Source organism: Heterodontus francisci, chromosome 1, assembly GCF_036365525.1.
Source record: "Heterodontus francisci isolate sHetFra1 chromosome 1, sHetFra1.hap1, whole genome shotgun sequence".
Classification (NCBI taxonomy): Eukaryota; Metazoa; Chordata; class Chondrichthyes; order Heterodontiformes; family Heterodontidae; genus Heterodontus; species Heterodontus francisci.
Genome location: NC_090371.1, coordinates 105,250,992 through 105,272,163, shown reverse-complemented (window position 1 = coordinate 105,272,163; position 21,172 = coordinate 105,250,992). Strand labels below are relative to the sequence as shown.

Genomic DNA, 21,172 nt, shown 5'->3' with positions numbered 1-21,172 from the left:
AAGTGTAAAGTGTCAGGGTATGACTTCCACCGATGTTCTCTGAATCTGAACCTGATGACCAATGTAAAAATGAAGTAGATATGTGGACACAGGTTACATCTTTATGGCCTTGGCATTGTCACTTCCTAAAAAAAAGCAAGATCGGGTGCAAAGTATTTTGAGAGCTAGAGGCCCGTCAGTTGGACACTGGAAGGTTTGGAGCTTCTGTTGAGCTTTATGGATAAAAAGATGATCTATTAAATGCATACGAGGCATGGTTAAACTTTGATAAATTTAGGAAGATGGACAGTTATTCTATAGGAGGATATATCATGGAATTTAACACTATATAAAAGATTGCAGTAATTCTATTGAGAAATTCCTTGTTCAGTGCTTGCTTTCAAATAGTTGGACTGTGCTAAAGTGTCGCACATGAATAGGTCCTAACTGGAGTGAGATTCTCAGAAAGAGACATGCTTTTGGATCAGGTGTCTGATGCTTTAAAAAATTCCTGGGAAAGCAGTCATTTCCAGCAGCCTCCATGGCACAAATGGGACAGTGTCACAGAAAATGAAGGACTTAATGGTCACAGCATTGAGATCGTTCAGATATGGGGCGCAGGCATTAATACAGAAGAATCACAGACAAAAGAAACGAGGGTGGAGACATTTTTGGCAGATCTGGTGAACGCCAGGAATAGAGTAACAATAACTGATAAATGAACTCCAGGAATGCCTGGGGAATTATTATTAGGTGTTTCTGATGTGATTCGAAATATTATTAATTGTCCAAAATAGAACAGGGTTTTCAAGGCGATGAATGACACGGAAGGTTTGGGAGTGGAAGATGATGATATTGATCAGTCTAAGGGAACTGTACTGGTCACAAGAAGCTTCAGTTCAGTAATGAGGGTACTAGTCACAGATTCATTTAATTATTCCATATTGGACAGTGATTGCACATTCACAGTAAGTAGAACGAACTGGTTAAAATGTTATTTAGATTCACTTAGTAGTAAGGATTGAAGTAAGGTCAGGGAATATGAAAGTTCTACTTGGTTCAGGAATAAAGGTCACCAAAAAGGGTGGTGATTCCATGTAGAATAACTGGAGAAAGCCACTTTGAGTACAGATGTGGTATCTAGTTAGCTACCCTTGCTGCTGAGCAAGCCTTCCATGAAAAAGGGACAAATGAAATTGGACATGGAACATGATAAAGCTTTGGAAAGTCAGTAGATTTGCAATTTACCCAATGAGGACTTTACTGCATCCCTTTAACAAAACCTAGTATCTCTAATAAGAATATTAAAAGAGTGAATGGCATCAGATGATCAGTTTAAAGACTATTTGCTTTTTGTGTCTCAAAGTGACATTGACAATTTGCTCATTCCTCGTCACAGATTAAAAATTCTACTACAGGATGTGGGGGTGGTTGATAATGAGTACACAAAGCTTATTGAAGAGATTAGTGAAAAATATGATATATGCAAAAAGTACTGGAAGACACCATCACGGCCTATTGTACGTCTCCCATTAGCACGAGACTTTAAGTAGTAGCTATGGTTTTAAAGGGGTGAGACAAGGACAGAACCATTTTCATTTTGCATTTCATAGACATGGCAACAAGATTCAGTCTTTCTACAATAATACATGATAAAGACAAAAGAGTAATTGTAGATAAAATCATGGAAAAATGAATAGGGCCTGACACGGGTCACTGGCTAAATTCCTGACTGACAATGGGGGGGGGGGGGGAAAGAGAGCGGGTAAATTTGCCAATGATGAGACATGTGCAAAAAAGTGATGAATACTGCCGCAGCTGAAAGTCCTTTTAGTAATGGACTCTGTGAAATAAATCATTAAGTGATTTATGAAATGCTCCATAAGATCTTAGCCGACCAACCAAACTGCAAACTAACATCTGCCCTGAATGGCCTAGCTTTAATTTTAAGGTTATGTCCCCTTGTTGGGAAGTCACTCAACAGAGGAAATAGTTTTTCTTCATGCACTCCTTTAATCATCTTAAACACTTCAATTAGAGCACCCCTTAATCTTCTACATTCAAGGGAATACTAGCCTAGTGTAAGCAAACTGCCCTCATAAGTTAACTTTTTAGCCCTGCTATCACGAACTCTACTACTCAGAGTTGTGGTTGGTATGGATCCAATTTTCTAAAACCTGCAAGATCAGGGGCATCAGTGGTTGTTTTTCTCCCTGGATTCCTGTTCTACATTTCCCCCCTGCCTTTTTCCAGGTATAAAATACCCTGAAGATATGACTCATTATGTAACATAAGATGGAAATGTGATTAACTCCATCCAAAGCCTAAACCAACCAAGACAGGCTCTCGAAAATATCATACATTCGAGGCAATTTACATGTCTAATCTCGATGTTTGAGGCAAAATGAATGAGAGGAGATTAAAAGGGGAAAGGGAAATAAAATCATGGAGATTTGAGAAAGGTGGGGGAGTGAGAGAAAATGGAGGAAAGAGGCAAATAAAAAGGGAATTGGACGTATACTTGAAAAGGAAAAAACTACAGGGAGATGGAGAAAGAATATGGGGCAAGACTTATTAGACAACACTTTCAAAGGCCCAGCACAGGTACGATGGATCAATTGGCCTACTTCTGTGCTGCATGGTTTTATGAACATTGCATAAAATATATTGCAAACTGAAGCCCACATTGTGTAGGCTAAGTAAGTAAGGTAATAGGAGGACTGCCAGTAACTGTGGAGATACAGGAGTTACTGCCATCATGGGGGGAGGGCAGAAATAAAGAAAAAAACAAAACAAATCCCAGACACAACAGCAGGTCTTGGATTCAGACAGTTCTTTTAAAACAACTACTGATAGAGAGAAGTATTTTTGATTCAATGACACAAAAGCAGTGATACTTTAAATACTTTTGGAAACATTTGCTTCAGAGTTAACGAACAGACACTGCATGTACGCCTAATCTCAGTATCCTGGTTTTGTTCAAATGTACATTATTGATTGACTGTTAGCATAAGCATAATAGACACCCATTTGCAAGTTTGTCAGTTAATAGATAATTTTCCATAAAAACAATAGTTTTGCCTACCTGTAAACCATTTCATTAGTAGCAGTCTCATCAAAGGCATAGTCAAAACGAAAAGTTTGGTTTTCTAAGTACTTTGTTAAATCCACCTTTTGTTTCGGTTCATGAACCATTACAACATCCTTACTGGGAATTGTGATTACATCAAGATCTCTTATTGCATTTTCTGAAAGAGATTAAGGCAAGGAGTTACTCTTCACTTCTAGTGCTGCTGTTTTGGTTGAACAAATTTCTCTTAATTGGAGAGGAAACGTTTTAACCAAACAGTATGTCCAATGAATTTCTTAAAACAGCTCTTTAGCATACAGGATTTATTTTGCATCTCCGATTTCAAATTTGCTAAGAAGTGACATTTTGGTTAGTGCCAGTGAAAGCTCAAGTGACTGGTTCTGTTCCAGAGCATACGTTCGCCTCTCTCTCCTCCTTTTAATATTGCGCTTGAAACGTAGCTTTGACCAGGCCAGTCACCTGTCCTAATGTTTCCTTTGATTTGGTGTCAATTTTTGTCTGATTACACCTGTGAAGTGCATTTGGATGTTTTACGACATTGGAAGGGACTATATAAATGCAAGTGGTTTTATTTTGCATGACAATCCAATGACAAAAACAAAGTTTTGCAATTATGAAAATCCTACACACAATCAAAATACTTACCATATGCCTGCCTAAGATATTACCACCATGCCAGGAAATCCTTTCAGAAAAAGCTTTGTGATTCAAATGCAAGAATTTCTTTTATAATTTAAGTACAAAAATTCAAAAAGATCACAGACAGAAGGTCAAGAGAAAGAGTTCAAAAAAGTTCAAGAACTCAAACAACATATGAACATACGAATTAGGAGAAGTAGGCCATTTGGCCCCTCAAACCTGCTCCGCCATTCAATAAGATCATGGCTGATCTGTTTGTGTTTTGAAATCCACACTCCCATCTACCCCGATGACCCTTGATCCCCGTACGTAACAAGAATCTATCTACCTCCGCCTTAAATATATTCAATGACCCCACCTCCACCACCTTCTGAGGCAGAGAGTTCCAAAGTCGCACAACCCTCACAGAAAAACATTTCTCCTCATCTCTGCCCTAAAAGGGAGACCCCTAATTTTAAAACAGTGCCCCCTAGTTCTGGACTCACCCACAAGAGGAAACATCTTCTCCACATCCACCTTGTCAAGACCGTTCAGGATCTTATAAACCTCAATCAAGTCTTCTCTCACTCTTCTAAACTCCAGTGAAAAAAAGCCCAGCCTGTCCAACCTGCTCTTTCCAGGTATCAATCTAGTAAACCTCCTCTGAACTGCCTCCACGCATTTACATCCTAACTTAAATAAGGAGACCAAAACTTCACACAGCATTCGAGATGGGGGCTGAATTTTACACCACCCCGACAAGCGGGATGATGGCAGCGCTGGGGGGTGGCGTAAGATAGAGCGGGAGGCTCTGGGAGGCCCTCCCGACCTGCTCCCATCTCTTCCGCCACTTTATTTGGGCAGCGGGGGCGAAAAACGGCCTGCCTGCCCCAGGGCGATCAAGGCATCCGAGTGTCCCGGGGTAGCCCTCATGATTCGGGCACCCTGTGCCCGATGGTGGGCTACCCCTGCTACCTCAACCAACCCCAAGACTCAACACGTCCCCCTTCCCCCCACTCGACCATCCTTGCCTTGCTGGGGGTAATCGGTCGGGCCCCAGCAAGGCAACCAAAACTTACTTGTCTTCCTGGCTCCCAGGCATCTTCTCTTCATGTTGGGCTGCAGTCCCAGCAGCGCCACCAGGAGCAGTGGCCACTGCTGGGACTAAGAGCTGCTGGCCCACTGATTGGCCAGCAGCTCTATTAGGCGGCACTTCCTACCTTAAGCAGGTGGAAGTCCCACCTCACACCAATTAAAGACCGGGGACCCGCAAAATACAGGTCAGATCCCCGGGCAAGGCAGACGGGGTTCGCCACCGACTTTTTAGTCGGTGGCTAGCTGCCGTCCACCTATCGTAAAATTTCGGCCATGGTCTCACCAATGCCCTGTACAACTGAAGTATCATATCCTTACTTCTATTTTCAATTCCTCTTGTAATAAAGGATAGCATTCCATTAGCCTCCTTTCTTACCTGGAGTACCTGCATACTTTATTGTGACTCCTGCACTAGCACACCTAGAGGTTATTGCAGAAAATAAAAGCTCATGGTGTAGGGGGTAACATAGTGGCAGGGATAGAAGATTGATTCGCTAACAGGAAACAGAGAGTATGCATAAATGGGTCATTTTCTGGTTGGCAAGATGTAACGAGTGATGTGCCACAAGGATCTGTGCTCGGGCCTCAACTTTTTACAATTTATATAAATGACTTAGATGAAGGGACCAAAAGGTATGGTTGCTAAATTTGCTGATGACACAAAGATAGGTAGGGAAGTAACTTTGAAGAGGACATAAGGAGGCTACAAAGGGATAGAGATAGATTAAGTATAGAAAGTGTAGAGTGGCACTTAAAAAAGTAATTAGGAGAGCGAAGAGGGGGCATGAAAAAACACTGGCGGACAAGATAAAGGAAAGTCCCAAGGCGTTTTATAAGTATATTAAGGGTAAGAGGATAACCAGGGAAAGAGTAGGGCCCATTAGGGACTAAAGTGGCAATCTTTGTGTGGAGCCGGAGCACACAGGTGAGGTTTTAAATGATTACTTTTCATCGGCGTTCACTAGGGAGAAGGACGACGTAGGTGTAGAGATCAGGGAGGGGGACTGTGATATACTTGAACATATTAGCAATGAAAGGGAGGAAATATTAGCTGTTTTAGTGGGCTTAAAAGTGGATAAATCCTCAGGCCCAGATGAGATGTATCCCAGGCTGTTATGTGAGGCAAGGGAGGAGATAGCAGGGGCTTTGACATAAATTTTCAAATCCACTCTGGCCACAGGAGGTACCAGAGGACTGGAAGACAGCGAATGTGGTGCCATTATTCAAGAGCGTAGTAGGGATAAACCAGGTAATTACAGGCCGGTGAGTCTAACATCAGTGGTTGGGAAAATATTGGAAAAAATTCTGAGGGACAGGATTAATCGCCACTTGGAGATGCAGGGATTAATCAGGGATAGTCAGCATGGCTTTGTCAGCGGGAGATCGTGTCTAAATAACTTGATTGAATTTTTCAATGAGGTGACAAATGTGTCGATGAGAGTAAAGCAGTAGATGTAGTATACATGGATTTCAGTAAGGCCTTTGATAAGGTCCTGCATGGGAAATTGGTTAAGGTGGTAAGAGCCCATGGGATCCAGGGCAATTTAGCAAATTGGATCCAAAATTGGCTTAGTGGCAGGAGGCAGAGGGTTATGGTTGAGGGCAGTTTTTGCGCGTGGAAGCCTGTGACCAGTGGTGTACCACAGGGATCGGTGCTGACACCCTTGCTGTTTGTAGTGTACATTAATGATTTAGGCATGAATATAGGACGTATGATCAGTAAGTTCGCAGCTGACATGAAAAATCGGTGGTGTAAATAATGAGGAGGAAATCCTTAGATTACAGGGAGATATAGATGGGCTGGTAAGATGGGTGCAGCAGTGGCAAATGGAATTTAATCCTGATAAGTATGAGGTGATGCATTTTGGGAAGACTAACAAGGCAAGGGAATACACAATGGATGGTAGGACCCTAGGAAGTACAGAAAATCAGAAGGACCTTGGTGTGCTTGTCCATAGATCACTGAAGGCAGCAGCACAGGTAGATAAGGTAGTTAGGAAGGCATATGGGATACTGGCCTTTATTAGCTGAGGCATAGAATATAAGAGCAGGGAGGTTATGATGGAGCTATATAAAGCGCTTGTTAGGCTACAGCTGGAGTACAGTGTACAGTTCTGGGCACCACACTATAGGAAGGATGGGATTGCACTGGAGAGGGTGTAGAGGAGATTCACCAGGATGTTGCCTGGGCTAGAACATTTCAGCTATGAGGAGAGAGACTGAAAAGGCTAGGGTTGTTTTCCTTGGAGCAGAGAAGGCTGAGGGGGGGGATATGACTGAGGTGTACGAGATTATGAGGGGCATTGATAGGTTAGATAGGAGGAAACCTTTTCCCTTAGTGGAGGGGTCAAGAGCTCGGGGGCATTGATTTAGGGTAAGGGGCAGGAGGTTTAGGGGGGATTTGAGGGAACATTTTTTCACCCAGAGGGTGGTTGGAATCTGGAAAGCACTGCCTGAAGAGGTGGTGGTGGCAGGAACCCTCACAACATTTAAGAAGTATTTAGATGAGCACTTGAAACGCCATAGCATAAAGGGCTACGGGCCAAGTGCAGGAATATGGGATTAGAATAGTTGGGTGCTGTATGCCCGGCACAGACACGATGGGCCGAAGGGCCTGTTTCTGCGCTGTATAACTCTGACTCTAAGCGAGTGGGCAAAGACCTGGCAAATGGAGTATAATGTGGGAAGGTAAAATTGTCCACTTTGGCAAGAAGAATTAAAAAAAAGCAGATTATCTAAATGGTGAGAGATTGCACAGCTCCGAGATGCAGAGGAATCTGGATGTCCTAATGCATGAATCGCAAAAGGTTAGTATGCAGGTACAGCACGTAATTAGGAAAGCTAATAGAATGTTATCATTTATCGCGAGGGGAATTGAATACAAACGTAGGGAGGTTATGCTTCAGTTATACAGGGCATTTGGTGAGATTACATCTGGAGTACTGTGTACAGTACTGGCCTCCTTATTTAAGGAAGGATGTAAATGCATTGGAGGCAGTCGAGAGAAGGTTTACTAGACTAATATCTTGAATGGGCAGGCTGTCTTGTGAGGAAAGGTTGGACAGGCTAGGCTTGTATCCGCTGGAATTTAGAAGAGTAAGAGGCGACCTGATTGAAACATACAAGATCCTGAGGGGTCTTGACAGGGTGGATGTGGAAAGGATGTTTCCCCTTGTGGGAGAATCTAGAACTAGGGATCACTGTTTAAAAATAAGGGGTCGCCTATTTAAGACAGAGATGAGGAGAATTTTTTTTTTCTCTCAGAGGGTCGTGAGTCTTTGGAATTCTCTTCCTCAAAAGGCGGTGGAAGCAGTCTTTGAATATTTTTAAGGCAGAGGTAGATAGATTCTTGATAAGCAAGGAGGTGGACGGTTATTGGGGGTAGGCGGAAATGTGGAGTAATCAGTCCAGCCGTGGACTTATTGAATGGCGAGGCAGGCTCTAAGGGCCGAGTGGCCTACTCTTGCTCCTAATTTGTATGAACGTATGTTCGTAGATCCCTCTGCACTTCAGAATTCTGCAATTGTTCTCCATTTAAGTAATACTCTGCCTTTTTTTTCTTCCTGCCAAAGTGAACAACTTCACATTTTCCCACATTATACTCCATCTGCCAGATTTTTGCCCACTCACTCAACCTATCTATATTGGTCCTTATGTCCTCTTCACAACATACTTTCCTACCTTACTTTGTGTCATCTGCAAATTTAGCTACCATGCCATCACTCCCCTCATCCAAGTCATTGATATAAATTGTAAAAAGCTGAGGCCCCAGCACAGACCCCTGTGGGACATCACTCATCACATAGGGCGGCACAGTGGCGCAGTGGTTAGCACCACAGCGCAGCCTCACAGCTCCAGCGACCCGGGTTCAGTTCTGGGTACTGCCTGTGCGGAGTTTGCAAGTTCTCCCTGTTTCTGCGTGGGTTTCCGCCGGGTGCTCCGGTTTCCTCCCACCTCCAAAAGACTTGCAGGTTGATAGGTAAATTGGCCATTGTAAATTGCCCCTAGTGTATGTAAGTGGTAGGAGAATGGTGGGGATGTGGTAGAGAATATGGGATTAATGTAGGATTAGTATAAATGGGTGGTTGTTGGTCGGCACAGACTCGGTGGGCCGAAGGGCCTGTTTCAGTGCTGCAGCTCTAAATAAAAAAAAATAGAAAAACATCCTGCCAATCAGAAAAGGACCCATTTTGCATACTCTGTTTTCTGCCAGCCAGTCAATCTTCTATCCTTGCTAATATGTTACCCCCTACAACATGAGCTCCTACTTTGTGTAATAACGTTTTATGTGGCACCTTGTCAAATGCCTTCTGGAAATCCAAGTACAGTAGGTCAACAGGCTCCCCTTTATCCACAACACGTCACTCCTTCAAAGAACTCCAACAAATTGGTGAATATGATTTCCATTACCTTGACTTTTTCTAAGTGCCCAACTACAACCTCCTTAATGATCGATTCTAACATCTTCCCCATGATAGACGTCAAGCTAACTGGCCAATAGTTACCCGTTTTCTGCCTTCCCCACTTCTTGAATAGAGGGGTTATATTTGCTACTTTCTAGTCTGATGGAACCTTACCAGAATCTAGCGAATTTTGAAAAAAAACACATCTACTACCTCATTAAGCCACCTCTTTTAAGACCCTAGGATGAAGTCCATCAGGACCCGGGGACTTGTCAGCCCGCAGCACCATCAATTTGGTCAGTACCGCTTCCCTGATGATTGTAATTTCACCAAGTTCCTCTCTTCCTTCCACCTCCTGATTTACAGCCATTGACGGAATGTTTTTTGTATCCTCTATTGTGAAGACTGAAGCAAAATATTTGCCATTGCATCTGCCATTTCCTTATTATCTACTATTAGCTCCCCAGCCTCTTTCTCTAGAGGAACACTCACTTTACGTACTCTTTTCCTTTTAAATACCTGTAGAAACTCTTGCTATTCGTTTTTACATTTCTAGCTAGCTTCCTCTCATACTCTGGTTTCTTTCTCCTGATTAACCTTCTAGTCATTCTCTGCCATTCTTTATATTCTGACCAATCATCTGAACCAGAGATAAGCAGATAATTCAGTGCATCAGGGTATGCAAGAGTTCCTGAGAATAAAAGCAAGGTTAGCGCTACTAATAGAGAACAAAGAAGTCTATGACATTAACACAACAGATGGAGATTCATCACATCAATTCCTTGGAGGTAAATCCAATGTCCCAGATGGAGGCAAGACCCAAACTTTATTGCATAACTCAGGGGAACTTGTATGAAACCTGAAAATCTTTGCCAAAGCTGCAGACTCACCAGCAATAAATCAAACTAATGGGACTTCTGATATACTTAGTCAAAGTTGTTAACTTGTCAGGTATACATAAAGTTTAGCCTGAACTAAATTGTTGTCTTTATGGCAATCTTGGACAATGAACATAATACCAACTTGGAATATGTAGAGCACAGTTCATGGCAAGTTACTGTGATGCAGCTAAATTGCCTTTGTAACCTCATTAACTCCATCACTACTTTAAACATTTTCATTTTTGAAAAGAAATACTAGTTATGTTTTCAGCAAGTTTTTACAAGAAGCAGTCACTCACACAGCAGTTTATATGTATCCTTAAAATGGAGTTGGTGGTGTAAATGTTAATACATTCTGGTCTTTATGAAGTTATATTACTATGCAACAATTTATTGATGTTAAATCAAAAAAGATTGAGAATAATTTTTATAAAACTACAATGGGATCTCCTGACAAATTATTTAAAAACAAACTAGCTAGTTGCTAGAAAAAAGAGGAATATTAACAGGTCACAAGGAGTGGGGTCTGGGATTCAACTAGTTGACTCATGAAAGCATTTTCCACAATTTTTCCCTGGAAATACAGTAATAGCTTTACCAATTCTGACAGAGCAGTCCAGCACAGTTGCATTGCCCAGAGGATCAATGCTAAATGAAAAGTCATCTATGCTCAAGCCAATAACTAGAAAGGAGGAAAATCTGGAGTCCCAGATTAATGGAACCATAGTTTTGGACAGGAATGCATGATAGAAAATTAAACAGCAGACAATAACAATGCACAAAAAAGTCTAAAACAAACCTTTTGAAAATGTGTGCGAAAACCCATTTTAGATCCTTTTGTGAGCAGTTTTGGAAGAAATTTCACTGATGTAGATGAAACCTTCAGTGATTTCACACTGGCATATCAGGAAGCATTACATCACCATGGCATGCTTCTAGGCTGCCCCATTTCCAAAATCACAATCAACTACTTATCCAGAGTATAACTTGACTCCTCTCAAATGTTGACTAAGTTTTCTATCTAATACCTCTAACTTTTCTGCTACCTGGTTAGTTCCTGTCTGCTACCTGATGGGGTTCTGCCTGCCTCCTGGTTCCTTAATGCTTGCTGCCTCCAGTTGCGTCTTAATGCTTTGAGGGGCACAGTTTCTGGAAGAGGGAATGTGAACATATAATTTTCATATCACTTCCATTAGCAACTATAGAACTACAAATAATCTCTACTAGATTTTTTTAAAAAAAGGATCTAAAATAGCCAGCTGTTACTTGTATGATAAACTTATCAGGCAGTATTTATTTCAGAGCAAACAGCAGCACAAAATTGTATGTAACTTTGTGACATGGGTCAGTAATTAGCTGGGAGGCAGAGACTAGGGAAAAAAAAAAGAGAACATTCTCAGATAGGCAGAATGCGACATGTAGAGCATCCCAGGGATCTGTACTGGGGCCTCAGCTTTGATTTTTTTCTATATGTATTTTAATGTTTTGGATTTCTCATCTACAGGCTGCCCCACAGTGGAATCTATAATGGGCAAGAGACAGATGGGGAAGGAAACTAAGTGTGCATCTATTATAGATCGCCAGGCCAATGGGAAGCAATTACATCAAACTGGAATCAAAAAGCAGGGATCTTTAAAAATCAGTTTTCACAGATTTGTTTTGGGTGATGAAAACCAATTCCTTCTAATTTAAGAGAGATTTCCTATTATTATCTTGCTAAATCAGGTGTAGAGACGATATCTGTGAAGTCAGAATTTTACTTTGGCGGGAAAAGAAACAAATGCCATGCAACCCTTTAAGAAAAGGGGACCCTGGATCATTTTTAGGTCCTGCAGTGAAGACTATTTTCTTTATACAGCACCAAACATTGGACTTCATTCCTACTTAGGTATGAAACAAGGAGAGCAGTACACTAAGCTAATTACTCCACTGATAGTCATCAATTAAAAGGTGACTCAGGTAACATGCTGAGATTGCAACTCTTCGTGAATGAAAAACGTAGATACAAGACGGGTGAAGAGATGTAAAAACTGCCTGGCAGTGACCTTGGAGAGCAAGGTACAGGAACCTACAAGGGCAGACAAATGTGAAGGGATTTTTGAAGGTGGCTGGTTAGTTCTTCTTCTTCTTTCTTTGGCCTCCTTGTCTCGAGAGACAATGGGCAAGCGCCTAGAGGTGGTCAGTGGTTTGTGAAGCAGCACCTGGAGTGGATATAAAGGCCAATTCTAGAGTGACAGACTCTTCCACATGCGCTGCAGATAAAATTGGTTGTCGGGGCTGTTAGCAGTTGGCAGGAAAAAAGACAGAAGCGCAAGGAGAGAGCCAACTGTGTAAGTCTCTTCGACTCGCAACACTTTAGCCCTGCCTTTATGGCTGTCCGCCAGCTCTGGCGATCACTGGCAACTGACTCCCACGACTTGTGGTCAATGTCACAGGACTTCATGTCGCATTTGCAAACGTCTTTAAAGCGGAGACATGGTCGGCCGGTGGGTCTGATACCAGTGGCGAGCTCGCTGTACAATGCATCCTTGGGGATCCTGCCATCTTCCATACGGCCAAGCTATCTCAAGCTGGCTCAGTAGGGTGTATATGCTGGGGATGTTGACCGCCTCGAGGACTTCTGTGTTGGAGATACGGTCCGGCCACCTGACGCCAAGGATTCTCCGGAGGCAGCGAAGATGGAATGAATTGAGAAGTCACTCTTGGCTGACATACGCTGTCCAGGCCTCGCTGCCGTAGAGCAAGGTACTGAGGACACAGGTTCGATACACTCGGACTTTTGTGTTCCGTGTCAGTGCGCCATTTTCCCACACTCTCTTGGCCAGTCTGGACATAGCAGTGGAAGCCTTTCCCATGCACTTGTTGATTTCTGCATCGAGAGACAAGTTACTGGTGATAGTTGAGCCTAGGTAGGTGAACTCTTGAACCACTTCCAGAGCGTGGTCGCCGATATTGATGGATGGAGCATTTCTGACGTCCTGTCCCATGATGTTCGTTTTCTTCAGGCTGATGGTTAGGCAAAATTCGTTGCAGGCAGCCGCAATCCTGTCGATGAGTCTCTGCAGACACTCTTCAGTGTGAGATGTTAATGTCCTGATGAGGACTTTCCGTACTTTGGTCTTCGCTCTTAGACGGGCAAGGTTGAACAACCTGCCACCTGATCTTGTGTGGTGGAAAATGCCAGGGTTGGGGCCGATCATGACTCATGGCCCTCCTGCCTAGGGCGCTATGGCATTGGAAGGATGAATGAGAATGGACAGAGACTGCTTGAATTGTGTACCTATCATAACTTCTGCATCGCCAACTCGTTCTTTCACACTAAACCCTGTCACCAGGTTTCTTGGAGGCACCCAAGATCACGTTGTTGGCACCAGCTGGACCTCATCGTCACAAGGCGAGCCTCTTTAAACAGCGTTCAAATCACACGCAGCTTCCAGAGTGCGGACTGCGACACCGACCACTTCCTGGTGTGCAGCAAGGTTAGACTCAAACCAAAGAAGCTGCATCACTCCAAGCAGAAGGGCTGCCTGCGCATCAACATCAGCAGAATTTTTTATCCACAGCTGTTACATAAGTTTCTAAATTCACTTGAAAAAGCCCTTCAAAACACTCCTGCCGGGGATGCAGAGACCAAGTGGGCCCACATCAGAGACGCCATCTATGATTCAGCAATGACCACCTATTGCAAACGTGTGAAGCAGAATGCAGACTGGTTTCAATCGCACTTTGAAGAGCTGGTACCTGTCATAGCCGCTAAGTGCATTGCACTGCTGAACTACAAGCAAGCCCCCAGTGAGTTAACATCCGTAGCACTTAAAGCAGCCAGAAGCGCTGCACAAAGAACAGCCAGGCGCTGCGCAAATGACTACTGGCAACACCTCTGCAGTCATATTCAGCTGGCCTCCGACACCGGAAACATCAGAGGAATGTATGATGGCATTAAGAGAGCTTTTGGGCCAACCATCAAGAAGATCACCCCCCTCAAATCTAAATCAGGGGACACAATCACTGACCAACGCAAGGAAATGGACCGCTGGGTGAAGCACTACCTAGAACTGTACTCCAGGGAAAATGTTGCCACTGAGACCGCCCTCAATGCAGCCCAGTCTCTGCCAGTCATGAATGAGCTGGACGTACAGCCAACAAAATCGGAACTCAGTGATGCCATTGATTCTCTCGCCAGCAGAAAAGCCCCTGGGAAGGACGGCATTACCCCCGAAATAATCAAGAGTGCCAAGCCTGCTATACTTTCAGAACTCTACGAACTGCTTTGTCTGTGTTGGAACGAGGGAGCAGTACCACAGGACATGCACGATGCCAATATCATCACCCTCTATAAGAACAAGGGTGACCGCGGTGACTGCAACAACTACTGTGGAATCTCCCTGCTCAGCATAGTGGGGAAAGTCCTTGCTCAAGTCGCTTTAAACAGGCTCCAGAAGCTGGCTGAACGTGTCTACCCTGAGGCACAGTGTGGCTTTCGAGCAGAGATCCACCATTGACATGCTGTTCTCCATTCGCCAGCTACAGCAGAAATGCCGTGAACAACACATGCCCCTCTACGTTGCTTTCATTGATCTCACCAAAGCCTTTGACCTCGTCAGCGATGTGGTCTCCTCAGACTACTAGAAAAGATCGGATGTCCACCAAAGCTACTAAGTATCATCACCTCATTCCATGACAATATGAAAGGCACAATTCAGCATAGCGGCGCCTCATCAGACCCCTTACCTATCCTGAGTGGCATGAAGCAGGGCTGTGTTCTCGCACCTACACTGTTTGGGATCATCTTCTCCCTGCTGCTCTTACATACGTTCAAGTCTTCAGAAGAAGGCTGGTTAGTATTAAATACATAAGAACATAAGAAATAGGAGGAATAGGCCATTCGGTACTTCGAGCCTCCCCTGCTATTCAATAAGATCATGGCTGATCTGATCATGGCCTTAACTCCACTTTTCTGCCTGCCACCCATAACCCTAGACTCCCTTGTAGATCGGTCTAACTCAGCCTTGAATATATTCAAATGACCCAGCCTGCACTACTCCAAAGACTAACGACTCTGAGAAGATTTTCCTCCTCAATTCCATGTTAAACGGGTGAACCCCTTATTCCGAAACTGTGCTCCCTAGTTCTAGATTCCCCCTTGAGGGGAAACATTCTCTTAGTATCTATCCTGTCAAGGGATGGAGACACAAAGCAGGAAACTACAGGCCAATTAGCTTAACATCCGTCATAAGGAAAATGTTCGAAGCTATTATTAAAGACATTATGGAAGGGCTCTACGGCAGCGAGGCCTGGACAACGTATGCCAGCCAAGAGCGACGTCTCAATTCATTCCATCTTCGCTGCCTTCGGAGAATACTTGGCATCAGGTGGCAGGACTATATCTCCAACACAGAAGTCCTTGAAGCGGCCAACATCCCCAGCTTATACACACTACTGAGTCAGCGGCGCTTGAGATGGCTTGGCCATGTGAGCCGCATGGAAGATGGCAGGATCCCCAAAGACACATTGTACAGCGAGCTCGCCACTGGTATCAGACCCACCGGCCGTCCATGTCTCCGTTATAAAGACGTCTGCAAACGCGACATGAAATCGTGTGACATTGATCACAAGTCGTGGGAGTCAGTTGCCAGCATTCGCCAGAGCTGGCGGGCAGCCATAAAGACAGGGCTAAATTGTGGCGAGTCGAAGAGACTTAGTAGTTGGCAGGAAAAAAGACAGAGGCGCAAGGGGAGAGCCAACTGTGCAACAGCCCCAACAAACAAATTTCTCTGCAGCACCTGTGGAAGAGCCTGTCACTCCAGAATTGGCTTTTATAGCCACTCCAGGCGCTGCTTCACAAACCACTGACCACCTCCAGGCGCGTATCCATTGTCTCTCGAGATAAGGAGGCCCAAAAGAAAAAGAAGAGAAACTTAGAAAAATTCAAGGTAATCATGCAGTCAACATGGTTTTATGAAAGGGAAATCATGTCTAATCTGCTGGAAGGTGGGATTAGACTGGGCGGCTAGTTTTGTCGGCCGGCGCAGCCACCATGGGTTGACTGTCCTCCTTCTGTGCCGTAACTTTTCTATGATTCGATTGGAGTTCTTTGAAGATGTAACATGTGTTATGGAAACGGTGGGTGTACTATACTTAGATTTCCAGAAAGCATTTGGTAAGGGGCCACATCAAAGGTTACTGCGGAGAATAACAGCTCATGGTGTAGGGGGTAACATATTGGCATGAATAGAAGACTGGCTAGCTAACAGGAAACAGAGAGCAGGCATAAATGGATCATTTTCTGGTTGGCAAGATGTAACGAGTGGTACACCGCAGGGATCAGCGTCATAAAGTCAGAGTTTTACAGCACAGAAATAAGCCCTATGGCCCAATGCGCCTGCGCCGACCATCAAGCGCCCGTCCAATCTAATCCCATTTTCCCGCACTTGGCCCATAGCCTTGTATGCTATGGCGTTTCAAGTGCTCATCTAAATACTTCTTAAATGTTGTGGGTTACTGCCTCTACCACCCCTTCAGGCAGTGTATTCCAGATTCCAACCACCTTTTGGGTGAAAAAGTTTTTCCTCAACTCCCCTCTAAACTTACCTTAAATCTATGCCCCCTGGTTATTGATCCCTCCGCGAAGGGAAAAGATTTCTTCCTATCTATCTTATCAATGCCCCTCATAATTTTGTATATCTCAATCAAGTCTCCCCTCAGCCTTCTCTGCTCCAAGGAAAACAACTCCAGTAGTACTCCAGCTGTTGCCTAACCAACGTTCTATACAGCTCTAACATAACCTCCCTGCTCTTATATTCTATGCCTATATAATAAAGGCAAGTATCCCGTATGCCTTCCTAACCACCTTATCTACCTGTGCTGCTGCCTTCAGTGATCTATGGACAAGCACCCCAAGGTCCCTCTGACCCCCTGTACTCCCTAGAGTCCTACCATCCATTATATATTCCCTTGCCTTGTTAGTCCTTCAAAAGTGCATCATCTCACACTTCTCAGGATTAAATTCCATCTGCCACTGGTCTGCCCATCTTACCAGCCCATCTAGATCGTCCTGTAATCTAAGGCTTTCCTCTTCACTATTTACAACACCAATTTTCGTGTCGTCTGCGAATTTATTGATCATACCAAAATTTTAAAAAAATAAAAAAATAATACCCCCTATATTCATGTCTAAATCATTAACGTACACTACAAACAGCAAGGGTCCCAGTGGTGCCCCACTGGTTACAGGCCTCCATTTGCAAAAACAACCCTCGACCATCACCCTCTGCCTCCTGCCATGAAGCCAATTTGCCAAATTACATTGGATCCCATCGGCTCTTACCTTCCTAACCAAGTCCCTTATCAAAAGCCTTACTGAAGTCCATGTAGACTACATCAACTACTTTACCCTGATCTACACATCTGGTCACCTCCTCGAAAAATTCAATCAAATTTGTTAGACACGATCTCCTCCTGACAAAGCTATGCTGACTATCCCTGCCTCTCCAAGTGGAGCTTAATCCTGTCTCAGAATTGTTTCCAATAATTTCCCTACCACTGACGTTAGACTCACAGGCCTATAATTACCTGGTTTTATCCCTGCTGCTCTTTTTGAATAATGGTACCACATTCGCGATCCTCCAGTCCTCTGGTACCTCTCCTGCGGCCAGAGAGGATTTGAAAATTTGTGTCAGAGCCCCTGCAATCTCCTCCCTTGCCTCACATAGCAGCCTGGGATACATCTCACCTGGGCCTGGGGATTTATCCACCTTTAAGCCCGCTAATACAGCTAATATTTCCTCCTTTTCAATGCTAATTTGATCAAGTATATCACAATCCCCCACCTTGATCACTACACCTACATCGTCCCTCTGCATAGTGCACACAGATGAAAAGTAATCATTCAAAACCTCACCTATGTACTTTGGCTCCACACAGATTGCCTCTTTGATCCCTAATGAGCCGCACTTTCTCCCTGGTTATCTTCTTGCCCTGAACATACTTATAAAACGCCTTGGGATTTTCCTTTATCTTGTCTGCCAGAGATTTTTCATGCCCCCTCTTTGCTCTCCTAATTACTTCTTTTAAGTACTCCCCTACACTTTCTATACTCCTCTGGGGCCTTCGCTGTTTTCAGCACTCTGAAACTGCCATAACCCTCCTTTTTTCCCCCTTATCCAATCCTCTATATCCTTTGACATCCAAGGTTCCCTGGACTTGTTAGTCCTACCCTTCACCTTTACGGGAACATGTTGGCCCTGAACCCTCACTATTTCCTTTCTGAATGACTCCCGCTGGTCTGATGTAGACTTTCCTATAAAGTAACTGCTTCCAGTCCACTTTGGTCAGATCCTGTTTTATCATATTGAAATCTGCCTTCCCCCAATTCAGTACTTTTATTTCCGGTCCCTCTATGTCCTTTTCCATAACTACCTTAAATCTTAGAGTTATGGTCACTATCCCCGAAATGGTCCCCCATTGCCACTTCCACCACTTGCCCGGCTTCATGCCCTAGGGTTAGGTCCAGTATCACCCATCCTCTTGTAGGACTCTACATGCTGGCTCAAAAAGCTCTCCTGAATGCACTTGAAGAATTCCACCTCCTTTAAGCTTTTTGCACTAAAACTATACCCTCTAATATAGGGGAAGTTCAAATCCCCTACTATTACCCTATTATTTTTGCACCTCTCTGAGATTTGCCAACATATCTGCTCCTCTATCTCTCCCTGACTGTTTGGAGGCCTGTAGTACACTCCCAGCCAAGTGATTGCCCCCTTTTTGTTTTTAAGTTCTACCCATATGGCCTCATTAGAGGAACCTAAGATATCATCCCTCCTTACTGCAGTAATTGACTCTTTAATCAACAGTGCAATGCCACCTCCTCTTTCAACCCCTCCCCTATCACATCTGAAGATTCTATACCCTGGGATATTAAGCTGCTAGTCCTGCCCTTTCCTCAACCATGTCTCAGTGATAGCAATATCATAATCCCATGTGTTAATCAATGCCCTCAATTCATCTGCCTTACTAGTAAGACTCCTTGCATTAAAATAGATACAATCCAGCCTTGTATTATTTGCTTGAGCCTTAACAGGCCTACATTTACTCTGCCCTCCAGATTGACTTAGCTTCTCTTCTATATTTGATTGTACATTACCCCCTGCTGTGCTTCCACTCTATATCCCATCCTTCTGCCAAATTAGCTTAAAACCCCCCAACAGCACTAGCCAACCTTCCAGCAAGGATGTTGGTCCCGTTCCGGTTCAGGTGCAACCCATCCATCTTATACAGATCCCACCTTAGCCAGAAACAGGCCCTGTGATCCAGGAAACGAAAGCCCTCCCTCCTGCACCATCTCTTCAACTATGCATTCATCTGCTCTAACCTCCTATTCATATACTCACTAGCCAGTGGCACCGGAAGAAACCCAGAGATTACAACCTTTGATGTCCTACTTTTTAAATCTGCTGCCTAGCTCCCGAACTTCTTTTTGCAGGACCTAATCCCTGTTTCTACCTATGTCACTGGTACCAACTGTGCACCCTCACCCTCCAGAATACTCTGGAGGGCAACATACCATCCTGGAATCACGTCTGCAACCACAGAATCGCCCATCTGTTCCTCTAACCATAGAATCCCCTACCACTATTGCCCTCTTGTCCCTTTTTCTCCATCCCAGCACAGCTGAGCCACCCATGATATTCCGGTTATGACTCTCGGTGCATTCTCCAGAAGAACCCTCTTTCCCATTGGTACCCAGAACTGAATACCAGTTGGAAAGTGGGATGTCCTCTGGGGACTCCTGCACTACCTGCCCTGACATTTTGGCCGTCCGGCAACCACCCAGTCACCCCCCCGACTGTGCTTGCCTAGGCAACGGCTTGACTACCTCCTGAAACGTGCCATCCACCTTGTAGATGCGCCACAGTGACTCCAGCCACCGCTCGAGCTCCGAAATTTGAAGCTCAAGCTTCTGCAACCAGAGACACTTTCTGCAGACATGTCACATGGCATGTCCACAACTTCCCACATTGCACAGGAGGCACATTCTGCTTGGCCAAGCTGCCCTGCCATTACTTAACTTTATAATGAAAAATTGCTAGTTGAAATAACTTACCAGCTATTTACAAGCAGCTTTTATCCCCTGTACCTTTGAGGCTGAGAAAGAAAAAGACCAAAGAGCACCTTGCACCGCCCCCAGCCATCAAAAATACCTACACTTAACTGACAGCCTCACTCCATGCAAACAGCATTATAGCTAGCCAATACTAATAATTTACAGGTAGCTGTCCTAGGGCTTTAATTTAAAAGGAACTTTTTTTTTTACACCAATCTATCACAGCTATCCCCAGGCAATAACAGCTGCCACCCACCAACCAATCAGCGCACAGAATTTCAGTGATGTCACTATTTTTTCCCCACTAAATCCAAACAGAGCGCGCGCAGAAACAGTCAGAGAGCCCACCGCTGCCCCGGACATCAGGTAGGTGAAGTTCCTCGAGCTCCGATTTTTATTTTATAGCTCTTCTGCCCTGTTCCTTTCAGGTCCGCCGCTGCCCCGGACGTCAGGTAGGTGAAGGGCCTCGAGCCCCGATCTTTATTTTATAGCTCTTCAACATTTTACAATTTATATAAATGATATGGATAAAGGAACTGAAGGTATGGTTGCTAAATTTATTTGCTGATTACACAAAGATAGGGAGGAAAATAAGTTGTGAGGAGGCTATAAAGGGATATAGATAGGTTAAATGTGTGGGCAAACATCTGGCAGATGGAGTATAATGTGGGAAAATGCGAAGTTGTCCACTTTGGCAGGAAGAATTTAAAAAAAGCATATTATCTAAATGGTGAGAGATTGCAGAGCTCCGATGCAGAGGGATCTGGGTGTCCCAGTGCATAAATTGCAAAAGGTTAGTATGCAGGTACAGCAAGTAATTAGGAAAGCTAATAGAATGTTATCATTTATTACGAGGGCAATTGAATACAGAAGTAGGGAGGTTATGCTTCAGTTACACAGGGCATTGGTGAGACCACATCTGGAGTATTATGTACAGTACTGGTCTCCTTATTTAAGGAAGAATGTAAATGCGTTGGCAGCAGTTGAGAAGGTTTACCAGACA

The 21,172-nt window shown here is 44.1% G+C and overlaps 1 protein-coding gene across 3 annotated transcripts in view; it reads right to left on the bottom strand.

Annotated features, from left to right (window-relative positions):
- The window catches only part of kif2a (kinesin family member 2a), a 230,361-nt gene that overhangs the window by 72,683 nt on the left and 136,506 nt on the right, over positions 1-21,172 (bottom strand). For all 3 annotated transcript variants that reach the window (XM_068034057.1, XM_068034039.1, XM_068034047.1), the window contains one exon: positions 3,065-3,227. In XM_068034057.1, coding sequence (XP_067890158.1) covers positions 3,065-3,227 — 163 coding nt within the window. The remainder of the gene's footprint in view (positions 1-3,064; positions 3,228-21,172) is intronic.